Source organism: Podarcis pityusensis, assembly GCF_964106645.2.
Source record: "Podarcis pityusensis genome assembly, chromosome: 9".
Classification (NCBI taxonomy): Eukaryota; Metazoa; Chordata; class Lepidosauria; order Squamata; family Lacertidae; genus Podarcis; species Podarcis pityusensis.
In genome coordinates this window covers 36181882-36198441 of record NC_138034.1, presented here as the reverse complement: position 1 = coordinate 36198441, position 16560 = coordinate 36181882, and the positions used below count along the sequence as shown (strand labels likewise).

Sequence of the window (16560 nt, the reverse complement as noted above, 5' to 3'; positions counted from 1 at the left end):
AGAATTCTTTGAGGGGAGAAATGTGCTTTGAATGTGCTTTAAAGATATAGTGTGTACAGAGAAGCAGAAATATGACAGCCTCACCCCAGTACCAAAGTACAGCTCCAGAAATATTTTGCAATTCAGACTCGTCGTTTGATAGCAATCACTACTTGTCCTCAAGTTGCCTCCAGTTCCCCTTCAGTACATTTCCACAAGGAAACACACAAGGCCACTTTCTGTTGTGAGCACGATAAGCAATAGAATATGACTGACATAAATCAGTATGTCATATTACAACACAAGGATGTGAGATATAGTACTAAATGGAAAGAGACATTTCCAACCCAATTCACACCCTCAAAAAATGCATTTTAAAGGGAGTATTGTTTATTTATTTAGAACAGTCTTCAGAGTTTGTTTCTAACATTATATTTTTCAGGATTCAAACTACCTCCCCTTTTGATTTCTTAAAACGTTGGTGGAAAAAGGAATGAAAGTCCTGCAGACTCTGTCCCTTGCGCTATAGTAATTTATTTCTATTGTTGTAGATAAAAGAAAGAGAGAGAGAAGGGTCCATTGATTTTCAGTCTGCCATCTCACAGGTCCCAGTTTGCACAATCTTCTGCTGTGCCTATGCAGAGAGATTGGTAAGTGGCCTGCACAGAATGAACCAATGATAGTGCAGGTCACCATATGATGGCACATCGCTTTACTACTACAGCATAGTTTGGGATTCCTTAGATTATTAAAGCCCCAAAGTCTGAAAGACCAAGTTCTTCCCTACAGACCCTCTCAGCAGAGGTTGCCCTCTTGGTAATGCTACCACCCTCAGAGTGTGTGGGGCTGGGGGAGTGAGCCAGGAAATAGCATTTTCTGTGGTAGCCCCTACGTTGTTGTTGTTATTTATTAAATGTATTGGTTGATCTTCTTTGCAAGGTAACTCAAAGCAAGTTGCAATATATAAATAGACTCATTCTTTAAAACTGGCATAAAAGAAAACAAGAATCTTAAAGACAAAGCTATTTTGAAAAGGCAGGATTTAAAAACTCCACCCACACAAGGAGGCCACAGATAATTATAGATTAATTATAGAATTGTATAAGTTGTAGAATTCCCTCTCACACAGAGGTAGGTCTGCCACCTTCGTTGTACAGTGATCTACGATATCCTTCTGAGTCAACCACAGATTTTCTGTCTCTGAATATAAGAGATAAGGCAGCACAAGTAAAGCACTTTTTTTCCTGGATAATGTGACTGAAAAGCCAGTTGCCAGAATGTCATCTCCTCTGAAATAAGGCGAGCTGTTAAAATGGAGAACTTCAGCTCTCTGCTTGTCAATAGATTTCTGTTTCAGTGGAGGCATTTTTAACACAGCCTAACAGTAATCATGGTGGGAACCAGATGTTCCAAGCAGTTTACATTAATTTAAAAGCAATTTTGTTATAGTGCATGGTTGCTTCGGGTTGCTGTTGGTTTGTTGTTGTTTTTTTGCTCTACTGCAGTCTTAAGGTTACCTGAAGGCAGCATTTATTTAAGGTAGGATGTAAGGTAGCATTTATTTTGTCAGCATGTGTGATTTAGAACCCTCTTCAATCAAAAGAATATGTCAGAGGCAGAAAGGGAAGCAGGGATGGTTCAGCTTCCTCTGAGACAAGCAAAATAAATTTTAAAGAATTGCCTGTAAAATGCTTTAAGCAAAAGTTAGAGAGGGGAGGATGATTGTGACATCATATCCTTTCTCTTATTTCCTTCCATTGATGCTTTTTACCAGTATTGCTACTTCTTGCCTCTCAGCAATGCAGACGAGGCTCAGTCACACTTTTCATAAGGCCACTACTTCTGACTCTTTTCTCCAGAATTTCTCAGACTAGTTTTATGCTTCCCCTCCCCAGTTATTGCCTTTTTCTTCCACTGGACATGCCATGTAAACTAGCAGTATGATAATATTATGCTTATTGATGGAAATGGCATCAGATCTGTTTGGCCCTCCCTTGCCCCATCTTTGACTTTTACATCTGTGGAAAGGTTGTGCTGCCCTCCATTTTACAATCATGACCAAATGTTACTTAGGTACGACATCAACGTCAGTGTAATGGTTTTTCGGATGCCACTTCTCAGGGTACAGCAACACACCTGCAGTGTCCTGATGCATTTGAAAACTTTCTTCCAAATATTTAATTTGCTATCTCTGTGTGAGTTTTGCAATGAAAGAAGTGGGATTTGAGCTTGGACCTGGCCAGCCAGAAAAAGATGGAAAGATGGAAAAGGGGAGGGTGTTTGAAAATGAGGAAGGGATTGGTTCTGCAATGAGGAAGGGCAAATAAAGTTTGAAGCTGCATATTTCAGGGAATCAAATTCTTGGAAAGATGGGGGGGGGGGAATTGTCTGGCTTCTCATCTTTGCTCCCAGTGGGTGTCTGGCAACATTTTGTATGATCTTAAACTCCTCAATTAATTATTTTATCTTCTGGAACAATTTGAACTCAACCTCCCCACTGCTGTTTGTTTTGTTTTAGGGTTGTGAAACTGACTATATTAATAGAGCAGGGCAAGGCAGGCAGGGAGGATTTCTCCTGATCAGGCATAGGACTTACACAGCCTGATCAGACACATGTTCCCTAAGTGGTAAAGCTGCCTTGGCCCATCCCATGGTCTTATTTCTCTTCCTTCTTTGGTGCTTGCAGCAGAACCTGGAAATGACTGCAGTAGCAAATACCCTCCCTTCCACGCATGCCCAGGACTGTGCAGAAAGTGGCACCTGTGGAGGAAGAGGAGGTGGCGATGGGAGGGGGGAGCCAGTCAGTCTCTTCCATATCCTCCCCTGGGCTGTGTTACATTCCCCCTGTGTCCACCCCACACACCCCTGAAGTGATGCTGAGATTGCTCTAGCCCTCCTTGCCCCGAGCAGGGGCTGTAATTTCCAATGCCTTTCATTTATATGCTCCTTCTTAGATGCATGCCCATACTTAGGTTGAAGCAAATGCTAGTGTAAATCTGTTTTGAGAATGTGGTCCTCCAGGCCTGTCTATGTGGCCCTTGGGACTTTCTACAGACTACACCAATCCTTCTCCCTGATTGCTTTTGCCTGGCTGGAATGGGTCTGTGAACTGTGAACATGTCTCTTGCTTCCCTGGATGGAGGGGTGTGTGGTTTGTGTGTGTATAGAAACTTTGGGCTTTTGCATAGCTGGAATGTAACCAGCCAGAATGTAGTTCAGTGGTAAGAGTCCTATCCATTCTGTAATGTTTGGCCATTGAGCTATGATGTGCACGAAATGATTTGGGAGAAGTGGGTTATGCGTTTAAAGTGTGACCTTTCTCCTTCTTTTCAAAAACACAATTTAAAGCCACAAGCTTTGACAGCAGCTTAGGAGGTGTGGTGGCATCACCACACCTACGACTACTTCTGCTGTTGCATCACAGAGCACCTGGAGGAAGGACATGAGCTTCAACTACTTGGCAAGCAGGCTAGAAACTGCTCAATTTTATTAAAAGACACAGATGACCCAGTATGTTGAACCTTAGTTCAAGGGACTGGGCAAGAGCATCTTCTACTTTTGCAGCTCTGCTAATATCCTATTTCCATGCAGATGCATTTAGGGTTTTGAGAAAATGGGATAAAACACTACGAGATCTACTTGGGCAATTAGGAAATGATAGGAAAGAGCAACCACAGAATAAATCTAAAGCCTTGTGCTACACTTTTTAATACTGACACTTTGTTCTTGAATCATTAATCAGTGTATACAGGGATGAAAATATTACATCCATACACTTAACTTTGTATAAAGGTCACAGGCCTAGAAAATAAACCACCCTACTGTTTTGTAATTAATACTAGCTAGGACTACGCGTCATAAACCATTTTATATTTGCCTCAAGACTGCAGTTATTTCAGGGTGCATATAAGTGATTACAGTAGCAGCAGGAGAAATTGCCTATCTCAGCGGTGTGCTCTAGCATAATTTAGTTACTGACTAGTCTCCGAGCAAGCAACGCTAAATCATTCCAGCAAAAGATTAAATTTGGAAAATTTTGATCTATACTGTACTCCATACATGATCAATGAATACGTGATCAAGAGAGAAGGGCAGATGGCAGCCGTAAATGCTTCTGAGCACACAAACACCCCATTGCGTTATAGTGCCGGCTTTGCTTTTCTGGATAGAAAAGGAAGTTGCTCAAAGTAGATAGTTCACCCCTCTGTGGGGGTGTCTAAGATAGATACTCAAGTGGGGAATTTTTTTCACCATGGGAGCGACTCCTGAAATGTATCATCTCATCCATAGGAGTCTTCTGACCCACGCCCTTTCTGTTTAAGGTGAAAGGATAAACAGATGTTCACCATTCATGCTACTGCTGGATTCCAATACTAGCGGAAGTTGATGCAGTGACAGGAGTCTGGTAGGCTGAAAATGACAAGGAACAAGATTATACAAGGAAAAGGCATTCGCTGGCATGATGCCTGAACCAGGAGCTTAAGATCAAGTGCCATAATAAAACCTTGCCATAGCTTTTAGGTTTTTTTTTGTGCAAACTGATGAAGCAAACACCCTGTACATGTTCCCAGTAGTATTTACTGTTGGCTGTTTGTATTACAACTAGATTTTTTACAGTTAATCTTCAAACTGCACTAAAGGTTGGCATCTCGTTATTGGCCCTGAAACACAAACTCCTCTCCAAGTATTAGATGCAGACTTTACAAAACTCTTGAAAATTCTCTCCTGGGAGCTTTTAAGTAGGGAAAGTGAACTTGTATATTCTGATATAATAAAAACTATAGGAAGGCCAGTTTCACTAAATCATTGTCTTATTAGGCACGCTGTAAGTGTGGCAAAACATTTCTGTTATTACAAGAAAAAAATATCCAAATGATGGCAGACTCTTTAAATCTTTACGAGGTGCAGAAAATTGAAGTATCTGTGTGAACAAGATTTTCATGCTTCCAGCTGTTGAGCAGCCGCTGCAAGATTCTAAAGAATTATTTTCAAATCCTAACTTTCTATAGATTATGGTTAGGAACACTGGGCTTTACATTATACTTTACATTATGCTGAGTCTATCCTCTTAGCTCAGTGGTTCTCAACCTTGGGTCCCCAGATGTTTTTGGCCTACAATTCCCATGATCCCTAGCTCACAGGACCAGTGGTCAGGGATGATGGGAGTTGTAGGTCAAAAACATCTGGGGACCCAAGGATGAGAAAGGCTGTAGACTTAGCTCAACATCAGGGGTTGTCAATGTGGCGCTCTCCAGATGTTGTGGACTCCATCTCCCATCATCCCTGATGCTGGCTGAGGCTGATGAGAGTTCACCATGCCTAGGACTGGGCTGCCAAGTCCTCTCCTTTGATACCATAGCTGGAGGGTGGATAAAGCAGCATGTTGCACAGTGCCTAGCTCCTGTTGAATCTAGGACCCAGGGACTTTCCGGTGTGATTTTCTCAGGGAGCTGCTGGCAGCTGCTGCTCCCCTTGTCATTGCTCATGGGGTTAGATTAGTTAGGACTGTATGCTGAACTGTCAACCTCATCACCACTAGGAGAACTTTCAACCTTAAGGGCTGGCAATGAAAGATAGCGTATGGGAGCTGTTCTGCTTTGCTGTAGGGACCAACTTTTGCTCATCGCCACACATTTGCCAAGCACCAATGAGCAAGGTGAGCTTGATGATCATTCTGCTTTCCCCCAACCTGCTCACCTCTGCCCAGGCTCAACACCACATATCCACGTATCCTCATATCTCCCTCTCCCCCATCTGTCACTCAAGACAGTCTCAGCTACAGGATCCACAGAGTCCAAGATGGGCTGGATGTCTTGTGCTTGGGTCCTTCTTGCATCTGATTGGCCACTGTGAAAGCAGAATGCTGGACTAGATGAGCCACTAGATGATCCAGCAGGCTCTTCTTATATTCTTAGGGTTACCCCACATCTAATTATACGACCCCATTGTGTACAACTGCTGTAATTTTGGCTACATGAGTGATGCTACTTGGAGAACTGAATCATAATTAGCATAAAGGATGGGCTTACCAATGAGGTGACCTCCAGATGTTGATGGACTCTCTCAACAGCATGACCAATGACAGCATCTGGATGGCTGCAGGTTCTTCACCCTCAGCAGCTCCCCCAGTGTTGGGTAATGATAAGAAATACTCACTGAACTAAATCAGTTGTATGCATTGTGGAAAAATATAACCTCAAAGGGTGTGGAAATGATCTTTACTTTCCTCCCTTCTCTTTTAATTGATGCAATCAGTTACAAATAAGTACTGAAGGATAGTTTTCTTAACTTGTGCTTAATGAATTATATTTGCTCCTTTTCAGTACACATCAGCTCTGACCTATGATGCTGTCAAAGTGATGACTGAAGCTTTCCGTAACTTGCGTAAACAAAGGATTGAGATTACCAGAAGAGGAAATGCTGGAGACTGTCTTGCAAACCCAGCAGTGCCTTGGTCACATGGTGTAGAAATAGAAAGGGCACTGAAGCAGGTATTGTGGAATTACTGTGTATTAAATGATCTCTGAATGTCTTCAACATTAAAAATAAAAATAAAGGAAGACCAGTCAACCTGTGTATTTAACACTTCTGTGGGGACTTCTCAGCAATGCAGAAAATGACTATTATCTGTAGAAAACAGTCCTCAGCACAAATGAAAATTCAGTTGATATGAAATGTATTTTGTGGACAAATTAGTTTAACTTTACCATCCTTTCCATCCTTATTCCACATAGGTTCAGGTGGAAGGGCTATCAGGAAACATAAAGTTTGATCAGAATGGAAAGAGAATTAACTATACAATAAATGTCATGGAACTCAAAAGTACTGGTCCCCGGAAGGTAATTTTGGTTCTGCCTGCTTTTTGTTCTTTCCTGCTAAGTGGTATTTTAAAAAGGAGGTATCTTAATGCAGAACATACGGATATAATGCAATTAAATGCCTATCTGTAGAGATATAAAAATGTTTTTTTTAAAAAAAATGTAACAAAGATAATAATTTAAGGTAAGTAGAGTCTTTCAGTATAGTTTATATTCTTTTACTTTACATCTTTCATGTTTACACTTAAAAGTAAGAGGGAGTACTTGTGGTAAAATTTAGCTTTTAAAAAGATAATGAACTCTCTGAAAATGGTAGAATTTTCTGAATTTTTTATCCTGAAATGTAACCAGGATCTGGTTTGCATACCTCAGGAAGTCATTTAGTAAACAATAGAAAATTATTGTTTACTGCAAATGAGCAGCATGCTGGTTCACATGTCTCAGTCATATGCCCTTTGTTCTTTTCCTACTCTTCCTTGTCCAAAGCCAAGAGGACACAAACTGGAGCGTTAACTGTGAACCTTTTTTGTGGTCTCTCCAAAGAGACCTCAATAAGAAGCCAGCTTATTTTGTTTCTTTAGCGGTAGGGGACACCGTGGATGCTAGTTCACATGTAAACACAAAGCCAGCCCTGTGATTTGTTTCATCCCAGCTGGGAATAAGTAAGAGTGGAAAAGGAACAAAGCAGGCATGATTGAGCTGTACCTGCCAGCATGCTGCATATTCATGTTAAATCATAGTGCATTTTAAACTATGACTTACCGTACCTTTAAACTATGGATCAATGTGGGAATGAGGAATTCATTTTACGTTCAAGGGACTTCTGAATAAAAAATAAAAGCAACTATTATTAGTTCTTAATTACAGCTTTAGGCAGGAATTGGGTATGTGAATGCAATTTATCAAAAATCATGCTTCTAAACAAAAATATGCATTTATTTGCCCTGAATACAACCTGCAACTTTTTTTCAGATTGGATACTGGAGTGAAGTGGACAGAATGGTTGTGAATCCAATTGAATGTCCATCTTGCAATGAATCCTCGGGATTAGAGAATAAGACTATTATTGTCACAACTATTTTGGTAATTAAACACGTTTTTTGTGAAATGGATAGTCTAAATTGCAACCTTATCATTCATTCTTGGTCTATATTGGAATAAGTCATGCCTAGTTGACTTTATTCCTGTGTATTTGTGAAAGGTTGAGGAACAAGAGGAAAGTGTTCGGTGCCATTGCCTGTTGCTGCAGGTTTGGAGGATTTTGAAACATGCCTTTGCTTTTATTTATTGATTTATTTATTTAAATAGCAGGATTTGTGGTGGATAAGATTTTTAAAAAAAAATGAAACAAAATTTCAAGGGAACCAATTTCAAGGAAGCATTATTCTGTTGTAGCAGGACTCTGTGCTTTGATTTTGTGCTAAAATTGTTACATGATAGAGGTTGTTAAGCCAGGAACAAATGCAAAGCTCTTTCTCTCTAGTCACTTTCAATCCACTAAGCAAAAGAATGTGACATTTTCCCTTATCACTTTAAAATAGCAAAATCATATATAGTCATATAGTAGGAATGTCAATGTTGTTTACTTAGTAAGCTAATCATTGTTCAGAGTTGTTCATTCAAGGCTTAACTGTTCTGGATTATATATTAAAGGAACCAACAATTTGTCAACTTTTGATGGTGGTAAGATTTTTTTTTTTTAAACAGCTATATTTATTGTAAGTTTTATATGATCAGTTGTGGGTCTGGTGGTAACAGAGGTGTGAAATACTATGGAATAAGCAGGAATGATCCAATGCAGCTCTCTCTTTTTAGAAGGCTATCTAAATAAAAAGTTTTAAAACTCTTTCTTTACTTGTCAACATACAGTTTATTAATGCTGATGAGAATTATGAATGCACCTTTGAAAACGCCTCTCTACCTGTAAGGCTTGCTGCAACTGTGAAGAAATGTTATTGTGATGATGGATAAATAAACAATCCTGAATGTTTCAGGGGGGAAATACAAGTTTTTTAAAAATTGTTTTATTCAATGTACTTCCAACCCTGTACACAAAGAATAGATGACTAACATGGCATCCTTTTTTGATTAGCTAAAGCCAAGTTTCTCTGTACAGGAATCCCCCTATGTTATGAAGAAAAAAAATTTTGAATTGCTTGACGGAAATGATGCCTATGAGGGCTACTGTGTGGACTTAGCTGCAGAAATTGCCAAACACTGTGGGTTCAAGTACAAACTCACAATTGTTGGGGATCGCAAGTATGGGGCCAGGGATGCAGAAACAAAAATCTGGAATGGAATGGTTGGAGAACTTGTTTATGGGGTAAGAGACGTTTTTAACCATTGCAAGTAGCTATGACTAACAGAGATCAGGTTAGCGCGTGTTGGTATCACAGCTGTTTGCGTGGATCCAAGTGAGACTTAAATGGGCGTTTGAAAAGAGGTCAATATCTCTGCATTTCATCACCTTTTCCTCCAAATCAAAACTTCTGTGCACTCAAATGTCCTAAACATTCAGGGGCTGTGGCCTGACAATGTTTGGTGTGTGATTATAAAGAGGTATCATTTGCATGATAAAAGTGAAGCCACGTGGTACCGTGTATGTCAGGAAGTAGACTATTGTAGGCAGATTGCTTAGTAGTTTATTCCTCAGTAGGATGCTAGAGTTGAAATTAGTATTACCCATGTCCCTGCTGTTGCATTCTTCATCTGCGATGCACAAAAGCAATAAAGTCATTCCCTTGTTAAATATTGAATAAGTTATTATTTTGTTTTGCTTGCATTACAGAAAGCCGATATTGCAATTGCTCCATTAACTATAACGTTGGTGAGAGAAGAAGTGATTGACTTCTCAAAGCCCTTTATGAGCCTTGGTATCTCTATAATGATCAAGAAGCCTCAGAAGTCCAAGCCAGGAGTGTTTTCCTTTCTTGATCCCTTAGCGTATGAGATCTGGATGTGCATAGTTTTTGCCTACATTGGGGTCAGTGTTGTTTTATTCCTGGTCAGCAGATTTAGCCCATACGAGTGGCACACTGAGGAGTTTGAAGATGGAAGACCATCGCAAAGTAACGAATCAACTAATGAATTTGGGATATTTAATAGTCTCTGGTTTTCCTTGGGTGCCTTTATGCAGCAAGGATGCGATATTTCGCCAAGGTTGGTTACACACCCATTTCAGCTTTGTGCATTTTGGGTCTCACTCTGGAAGTTCATGGTGCATATAGATTCAATCTCAAGAAATGCCAGCTGTTGACATGTTTTTCAAAATCATCCACAGCCCTTTAGATGGAAACAACTTCTCCCGATGCAGGCCAGTGGGCTGTTCAATTGAGCATCGGTCCTGCCTTGCCCTAGTGGACTTATATGCACCATGCAGAGGCCATAAAATGCATGAGGTCCCCCTCATTCCATGCCTTCTTGGAGGGGTACCGTGTTTTTGCTGCATATTCCCATTCACAGCCAACGGTGCATTGATTTCACAGATGCTGTAATGGGAAAAAGGGTAACACACAATTAATGAGCTGTGGAAGGAGTGCTTTCCCCTCCACAAGCCATTTTGCACGGCATTCTGCCTATTGCTTAAACTCCCCATCTCCTTTCAGGAAAATCACTGGAATAGAAAATAGAAAGGTATTCTGATAACTCAATAGTCATGTGAACCAGGTACAACAAACTTGGCAAGAGTGTGTAGTTACTTTATCCTGGAGAGAGAGAGAAAATCCGGGGTGATTTGTTTTGTTTTGTTTTCATTTTTAGAAACTTAGATTCTGGTCTTGGTATTTGGTTTTAAGCCACGAGTAACTGCAGCTCAAATTATAATTTATTATGCCCATGCTTTTTTTACATGTTTCTTTTGTAGTGTTATCAGCTATTCCATTACCCTTCTGCAGCCTAAGCTCAACAGCTCTGTTGGGCACCTGTTGATGCATCATTTTGAGTATGTGAACTGCATCAAAGCTGAAATTCATTTAGCACTTGGCCCAGAGGGTGGCAAGTTTGGGCATTGGCTAGGGTTCAACAGAGGACCCAACCATCATAGCAGTGCTACCATTTTCACTTTTTTATAGTGTATTTCAAAAAAGATCAGAAATAAAATTCTCAGTTGCATGGCCCCATCACATCTTCCAGGTTAGCACCCCGCTTGATCACAGACTTCTAAATTCTGGGGCCAGTACTGAATTCATTCAAGGAAATGGAAGTAAGAATGCATTGTTTAGCAAGCAACTTACTGGTGTCTGATATTTAGGACATCTTAGTATATCTGTGGTAGAGGAATCTGGCTTTCTCCCTTTCAGTATCCATATTTGGAAAAGTGAATTTTAGAGAATGTTATAAATAACCCAACTTTTAACACAGGTTTTGCTTATTTAGAAAACTAGACCAGGAGTTAAACCAGTATCTATTAATAGATACTCTAAATCCTAACTGAAAAGCAAATTAAAATTTCATAAATATTAATGCCTGACAAAGTAGACACTGAAAGGTTTGGGAAGATCGTGAAATGAGAGATCAGCTGCAAAACAATTTGCAGTATGTGCCACCTTGAAGCTAAATATGCAGGTTAGAGCATAGGTCTAATTAATATGATAAAACAGATCTAGCCAAGTCAAAAATTTAAAACTTCGCATTTATATAGCATGTTGTCTTACTGTAATGCACACAACAACCATGTAAGGCCAGCCAATATTTGTTATACTCAAATTACAGATGGGGAGAGAGGCTGAAAGAGAGAGAGCCTTGCCTAAAGCCAACAAGTGAGTTCATGGCATAAATTTTTAAGGGGGATTTTTAAAATGATTCAGAACGCAGTCTCTTAGCAATTATGTTACAGTAGCTCTCTATATTCAAATTTATGACTGACCTAGACAAGACAGAACATTGCCTTCAGGGGAGAGGCGTGCTAGCATCCATTTCTGGTTGTTAAAACAAGCATATTACGAGTTTGCTGACTCCAATGTGCTTGAGTGGCAATAAAATGAACTTTATAATTTTAAGTAGTCCCAAAGGGTGTCAGTCAAAGAATTAAGAACTATGCATGTAAAAATATTTCCTTTTTTATTTTCTGAAAAGTGATATAAGTACACCAGGAAAGAAAAAGGTTGTTATGCTCACTTGAATGCTGCTGAAAAGCTCTCTCTCTCATGTCAGTGCTCCAAGCTGAAGCAGTAACATCTAAAAGCTTCTTAGGATGCAATCCTGTGCCCGTGGAGCCACAGTGAATTCAGTGCGCCCCTGACTTGGCATGCTGATGTTTGTGCTGGCAATGCACAAGATGCTGGCCTGAGGATCCAGCACACATTATGGCAGATATGAATGGCAAAGTTCTTCTGCTTAGAGCGTTGCTTGTAAGAAAGAGCTTCCAACTGGCAGCCACATGGGATTGCAAGAAATTTGGCCACATTCCCGATTTTTGCCAAATCATTTCTATGGGAGCCTCCTAGTAGGGCTTTCCCCTCTACAGGATACATGCATGCATAAATCATTTTATTTGTATGTTGCTTTTCCATAGTTAACAGGGGTCAGCAAACTTTTTCAGCAGGGGGCCAGTCCACTGTCCCTCAGACCTTGTGGGGGGCCGGACTATATTTTGAAAACAAAAATGAACGAATTCCTATGCCCCACAAATAACCTAGAGATGCATTTTAAATAAAAGCATACATTCTACTCATGTAAAAACACACTGGTTCTGAGACCATCCGCAGGCTAGATTTAGAAGGCAGTTGGGCTGGATCTGGCCCCCGGGCCTTAGTTTGCCTACCCATAGTTAAAACCATGCTCAAGGCAGCTTACAACATGAAAAGAAATGCATAATTACAAATGTAACAAAAGTAGTCATAAACAGTAAGTGAAACATCAAAAAGTACACAGCCAAATTGAACAATTTCCTCATAAATTATAACAAAAAATTAATAACAGCAACATCTCTGCCTGCTCATCTTCCGCCCCCCCCCCCAAAAAAAAACCCTAAACAAAACTCCTGGCCCCAGAATGAAACATTAATATTAATCAGAAAATGCAAGACTTCCAAAGAAAGTTTTACACATTTTTAAAGTGATGTCACAATAGGCCATGTTGCTAGCAGCTCTTCCGAAACACTTAGAAAGGTGAATCAAGGGTTGTTCTGTTGCTTATATATTGTCTTGTATTTCTGTAAGGACTTAGATTATTATTTTGATTGTCAGTTGTTCATGTACATTTTATTTTTGAGCAATTCACATAAGTATGAATGCAGTGCATGGCAGTAATTGTTTGAAAAGCTAAACTTAAATGTGAATGGTGTGGTCCCAAAATTAGGCTTCCCAGTCCAACAATTCTCTTGCTTCTTGTGGTATATGTTTGATTGTTCAATTGCATCTGCCCTTCCTGCTAGGATTTTCTAAAGGAGTACAATGGAGAGCATATGGGACTTTGTACCAAGGCCATTCCTTCTTATTTTATTCAGTCAAAATATAGGTTATACCACTGAATCCATTGCAGCTGAAACTGTTGATTTTTACATAGTAGACATGATCTGGTGGAAATGGGAAAATGTAGACCCAAAAGCCTATAATTGATCTTGCCTGACTTTCTTGTATATGTGCTTGAGCTGTCACAAAAAAATTCACCTGAGTTATCACGAAAACCTTACTTTTTAAAATATGGCTATAATGTTATCTAAGCAGCTTTCTTTTCCAGGGTCCTCCGACCAGTGAAGGACTGATGAGCTAGTACTTTGCTTCCGTACATTATCTCAAGACAGAGTCCTGAATTTAGTGACACCACTTGAGCTGAGTAAAATTATCCTAGCAAAACTATAGTATGTTTTTAATTTCCCATTTCAGTAGCATGCATTGAAACTGAGAGGAGAGAAAAAACACACTTAAGGTAGAAAGGAAAAACCAACATTTCTCTGCGTTACACAATGCAGCATATACATAAACCTGGTGACTTGTATTCCTTTCAGGACATTCATTTCATTTTACAAATCCATTTCATACTTGTTATTAGATCCCTGTCTGGGCGCATTGTTGGAGGTGTGTGGTGGTTCTTTACCCTGATCATAATCTCCTCCTACACGGCTAACCTAGCTGCCTTCCTGACGGTAGAGAGGATGGTATCTCCCATTGAGAGTGCCGAGGATTTGTCTAAACAATCAGAAATCGCTTATGGGACATTAGATTCCGGCTCAACAAAAGAATTCTTTAGGGTAAGAGTCTTCTTTTGGTCTGAAATATTAAAGGTTTCCCCCTCCTTCTCTGCGTTTTTCTGAAATTAAGTAATAAATAAGATCCATTCTTGGTGTTGTGATTTAATAATTCAATGCATGTTCTAAATGAGTGCCAACTAGTAATTCGGGTGCCAAATGTAACTCCCTGCAGAGCTGAAATAAAGAGGACAGCTCACTTGCATTTAATATAAGCCATGACTTCCTTGGATATAACGGCTTAGTCATGCTGGCCACATGATCCGGAAGCTGTACGCCGTCTCCCTTGGCCAATAAAGCAAGATGAGTGACGCAACCCTAGAGTCGTCCGCGACTGGACCTAATGGTCAGGGGTCCCTTTACCTTTACCTAACAGGTGTGGAAAGTATGAAGGAGAAATTGTACGTCTCCATCATGTTATGTGGGTTTCAACAACAATAGCAGCAGAAGGAAATGTGTATGTAGGTTTCAGATCTGTAACGTTTGCATTTTGTTCAAAATTTGTTGTTGTTTGAAAGTAATAAATAAATGCAATAGCTAAAGTCTAGCTTTAAAATATCTCAGAAATATCTAATGTATGCATACATACATACAGTGGTACCTCGGGTTAAGTACTTAATTCGTTCCAGAGGTCTGTTCTTAACCTGAAACTGTTCTTAACCTGAAGCACCACTTTAGCTAATGGGGCCTCCCACTGCTGCCGTGCTGCCAGAGCACAATTTCTGTTCTCATCCTGAAGCAAAGTTCATAACCCGAGGTACTATTTCTGGGTTAGCAGAGTCTGTAACCTGAAGCGTATGTAACCTGAAGCGTATGTAACCCGAGGTACCACTGTACTCTTACTTTACACAGTTTGCAACATTGATGCATGGTTTGTTTGTTTTTAATCACACTGATGGGTATTAGGAGACTTTGGGGCCATCATCCAGTTCAGACTTCAAACCTACTTCACGGCTGAAGTTCTACTGCATGCGATCGCAACTCAAATTTTAGTACAGTTTTGAGTTATTTCTGTAAATGACATGCTAATTATAGAATCTCATTTTGAGAATAATAGATCGTAGTAAGACAAAATGGGAACGTTATCTGATGGCCAACTAGATATGTAGATTGCTAATTAATTTGACAAATCCTTCATAATTGAAATTCTTAATTGAGTGTCTCTAGGAAAGAGCACTCTTTAATGAAAACAGCATAATGAATATAAATGGAGCACACTGCTAAAACAGATTGATTTATGGTCTTTGCAGCCCCAAAGGTAGAAAGCTGTAATAGAAGTGGGATATACCCTTGGTTACTGTCCGGAAGCTTTGTCTGGTGTGAATGTGGGGAACCACAGAGGAAATTACTGGCAACGTATTACTTCGTTGTTTGATGCTTCACAACCTATCCAATTGTCAGTTCAATTATTTCAATTCATAAACTGCCTATTCTCCTGTGCTTTACTGTAAATTCTAATACATAGGGGAGCTCCTTCTAGAAGCCATAGTTTGCGGGGAAATTCCAATGATCGGTTGTGTAAGATTTTGCCATGGGCATGTTACTAATTACTGACTCAGTACTACAAGATGCAGTGATGGCCACCAACTTGGTTGAAGTTAAAAGGGTTTAGGCAAATTCATAGAGGACAATGCTATAAAGTTTTATGGTTCCCCTTTTCTCCTGCAAAATGATGGGGGAAGCCAGTAATGAGGTACTTTAACAGCAGCAGAGGTGGGCAAGGAAGTTTAATAGGCTCATTTTAAAGACCTAGGCACTCATACAACGTCCATCACTACCAGACAAGGTCCATTGTCTTTCCAAGTCAGTTCCAAGAGGCATTGGAAAATATAACTTCGAGTCTTCCTGGAATTAAGAATAGTCTCTGTTCACATCAAGCACAAAACTCTCTTGCTATAGGGCTTGCTTCCGCTGCTGGCGGATCGCCCTTTTCCCATTGCAATAATAAGTTTTAAGAAAGATGGGCAGAGCTGGCTGTCAGAGAGGAGGACTAGGAGCAGGCAAGACCAATCTTTCCAAGACAGTTGGACTTTGTTTATATTGAGAGGAGGGTTTTGAACTGCAGTTTTTTTCTTAACCTGTTCCCACACCACACATTCCATTCATTTAAGCATGTCTGCCATTCAGTTACTTGCAGGTGTCTGCTCAGAAGTATGTCACAGTTAGTTCCATGGAGTTTACTCCCAGGTAATATAGGAATGTAGCCTTAATGATCCAAATTGGCCTAGACCTATTTGCATTCCAATCTGGCCCATGTGAAGAGGAGGGAGAGAACACTTAACTCTCTGCATCTATTCAGTGAGCCCCCACCCCCACCCCACCTACAATGTCCCCACATGGCTATCTCTTTGAATGTAGCTTTTGCATGATAAATGCAACTCATTTCTTGCAACTTGTCTCCTCAATGTGCTAAACCTCCATGCAATTTTGGTATATGTACCATGGCTTTTAGGAGTACTGTATAGGCCATGGTGGACTCAATAGGGAAGAGGTTTTCTCTGATCTGATTAAGCCTTACTATTCTACTCCTTGAAACAATGAAGAGTCTTATAGCATCTTAAAGATACCTTTAAGCCA

General features: G+C 40.0%; 1 protein-coding gene across 1 annotated transcript in view; it reads left to right on the top strand.

The window, feature by feature from the left end:
* GRIA2 (glutamate ionotropic receptor AMPA type subunit 2) overlaps positions 1 to 16560 on the top strand; it is an 81510-nt gene that overhangs the window by 60394 nt on the left and 4556 nt on the right. The window contains exons 7-12 of the mRNA XM_081021422.1: positions 6303 to 6470; positions 6714 to 6818; positions 7770 to 7880; positions 8914 to 9120; positions 9586 to 9956; positions 13788 to 13986. Coding sequence (XP_080877548.1) covers positions 6303 to 6470; positions 6714 to 6818; positions 7770 to 7880; positions 8914 to 9120; positions 9586 to 9956; positions 13788 to 13986 — 1161 coding nt within the window. The remainder of the gene's footprint in view (positions 1 to 6302; positions 6471 to 6713; positions 6819 to 7769; positions 7881 to 8913; positions 9121 to 9585; positions 9957 to 13787; positions 13987 to 16560) is intronic.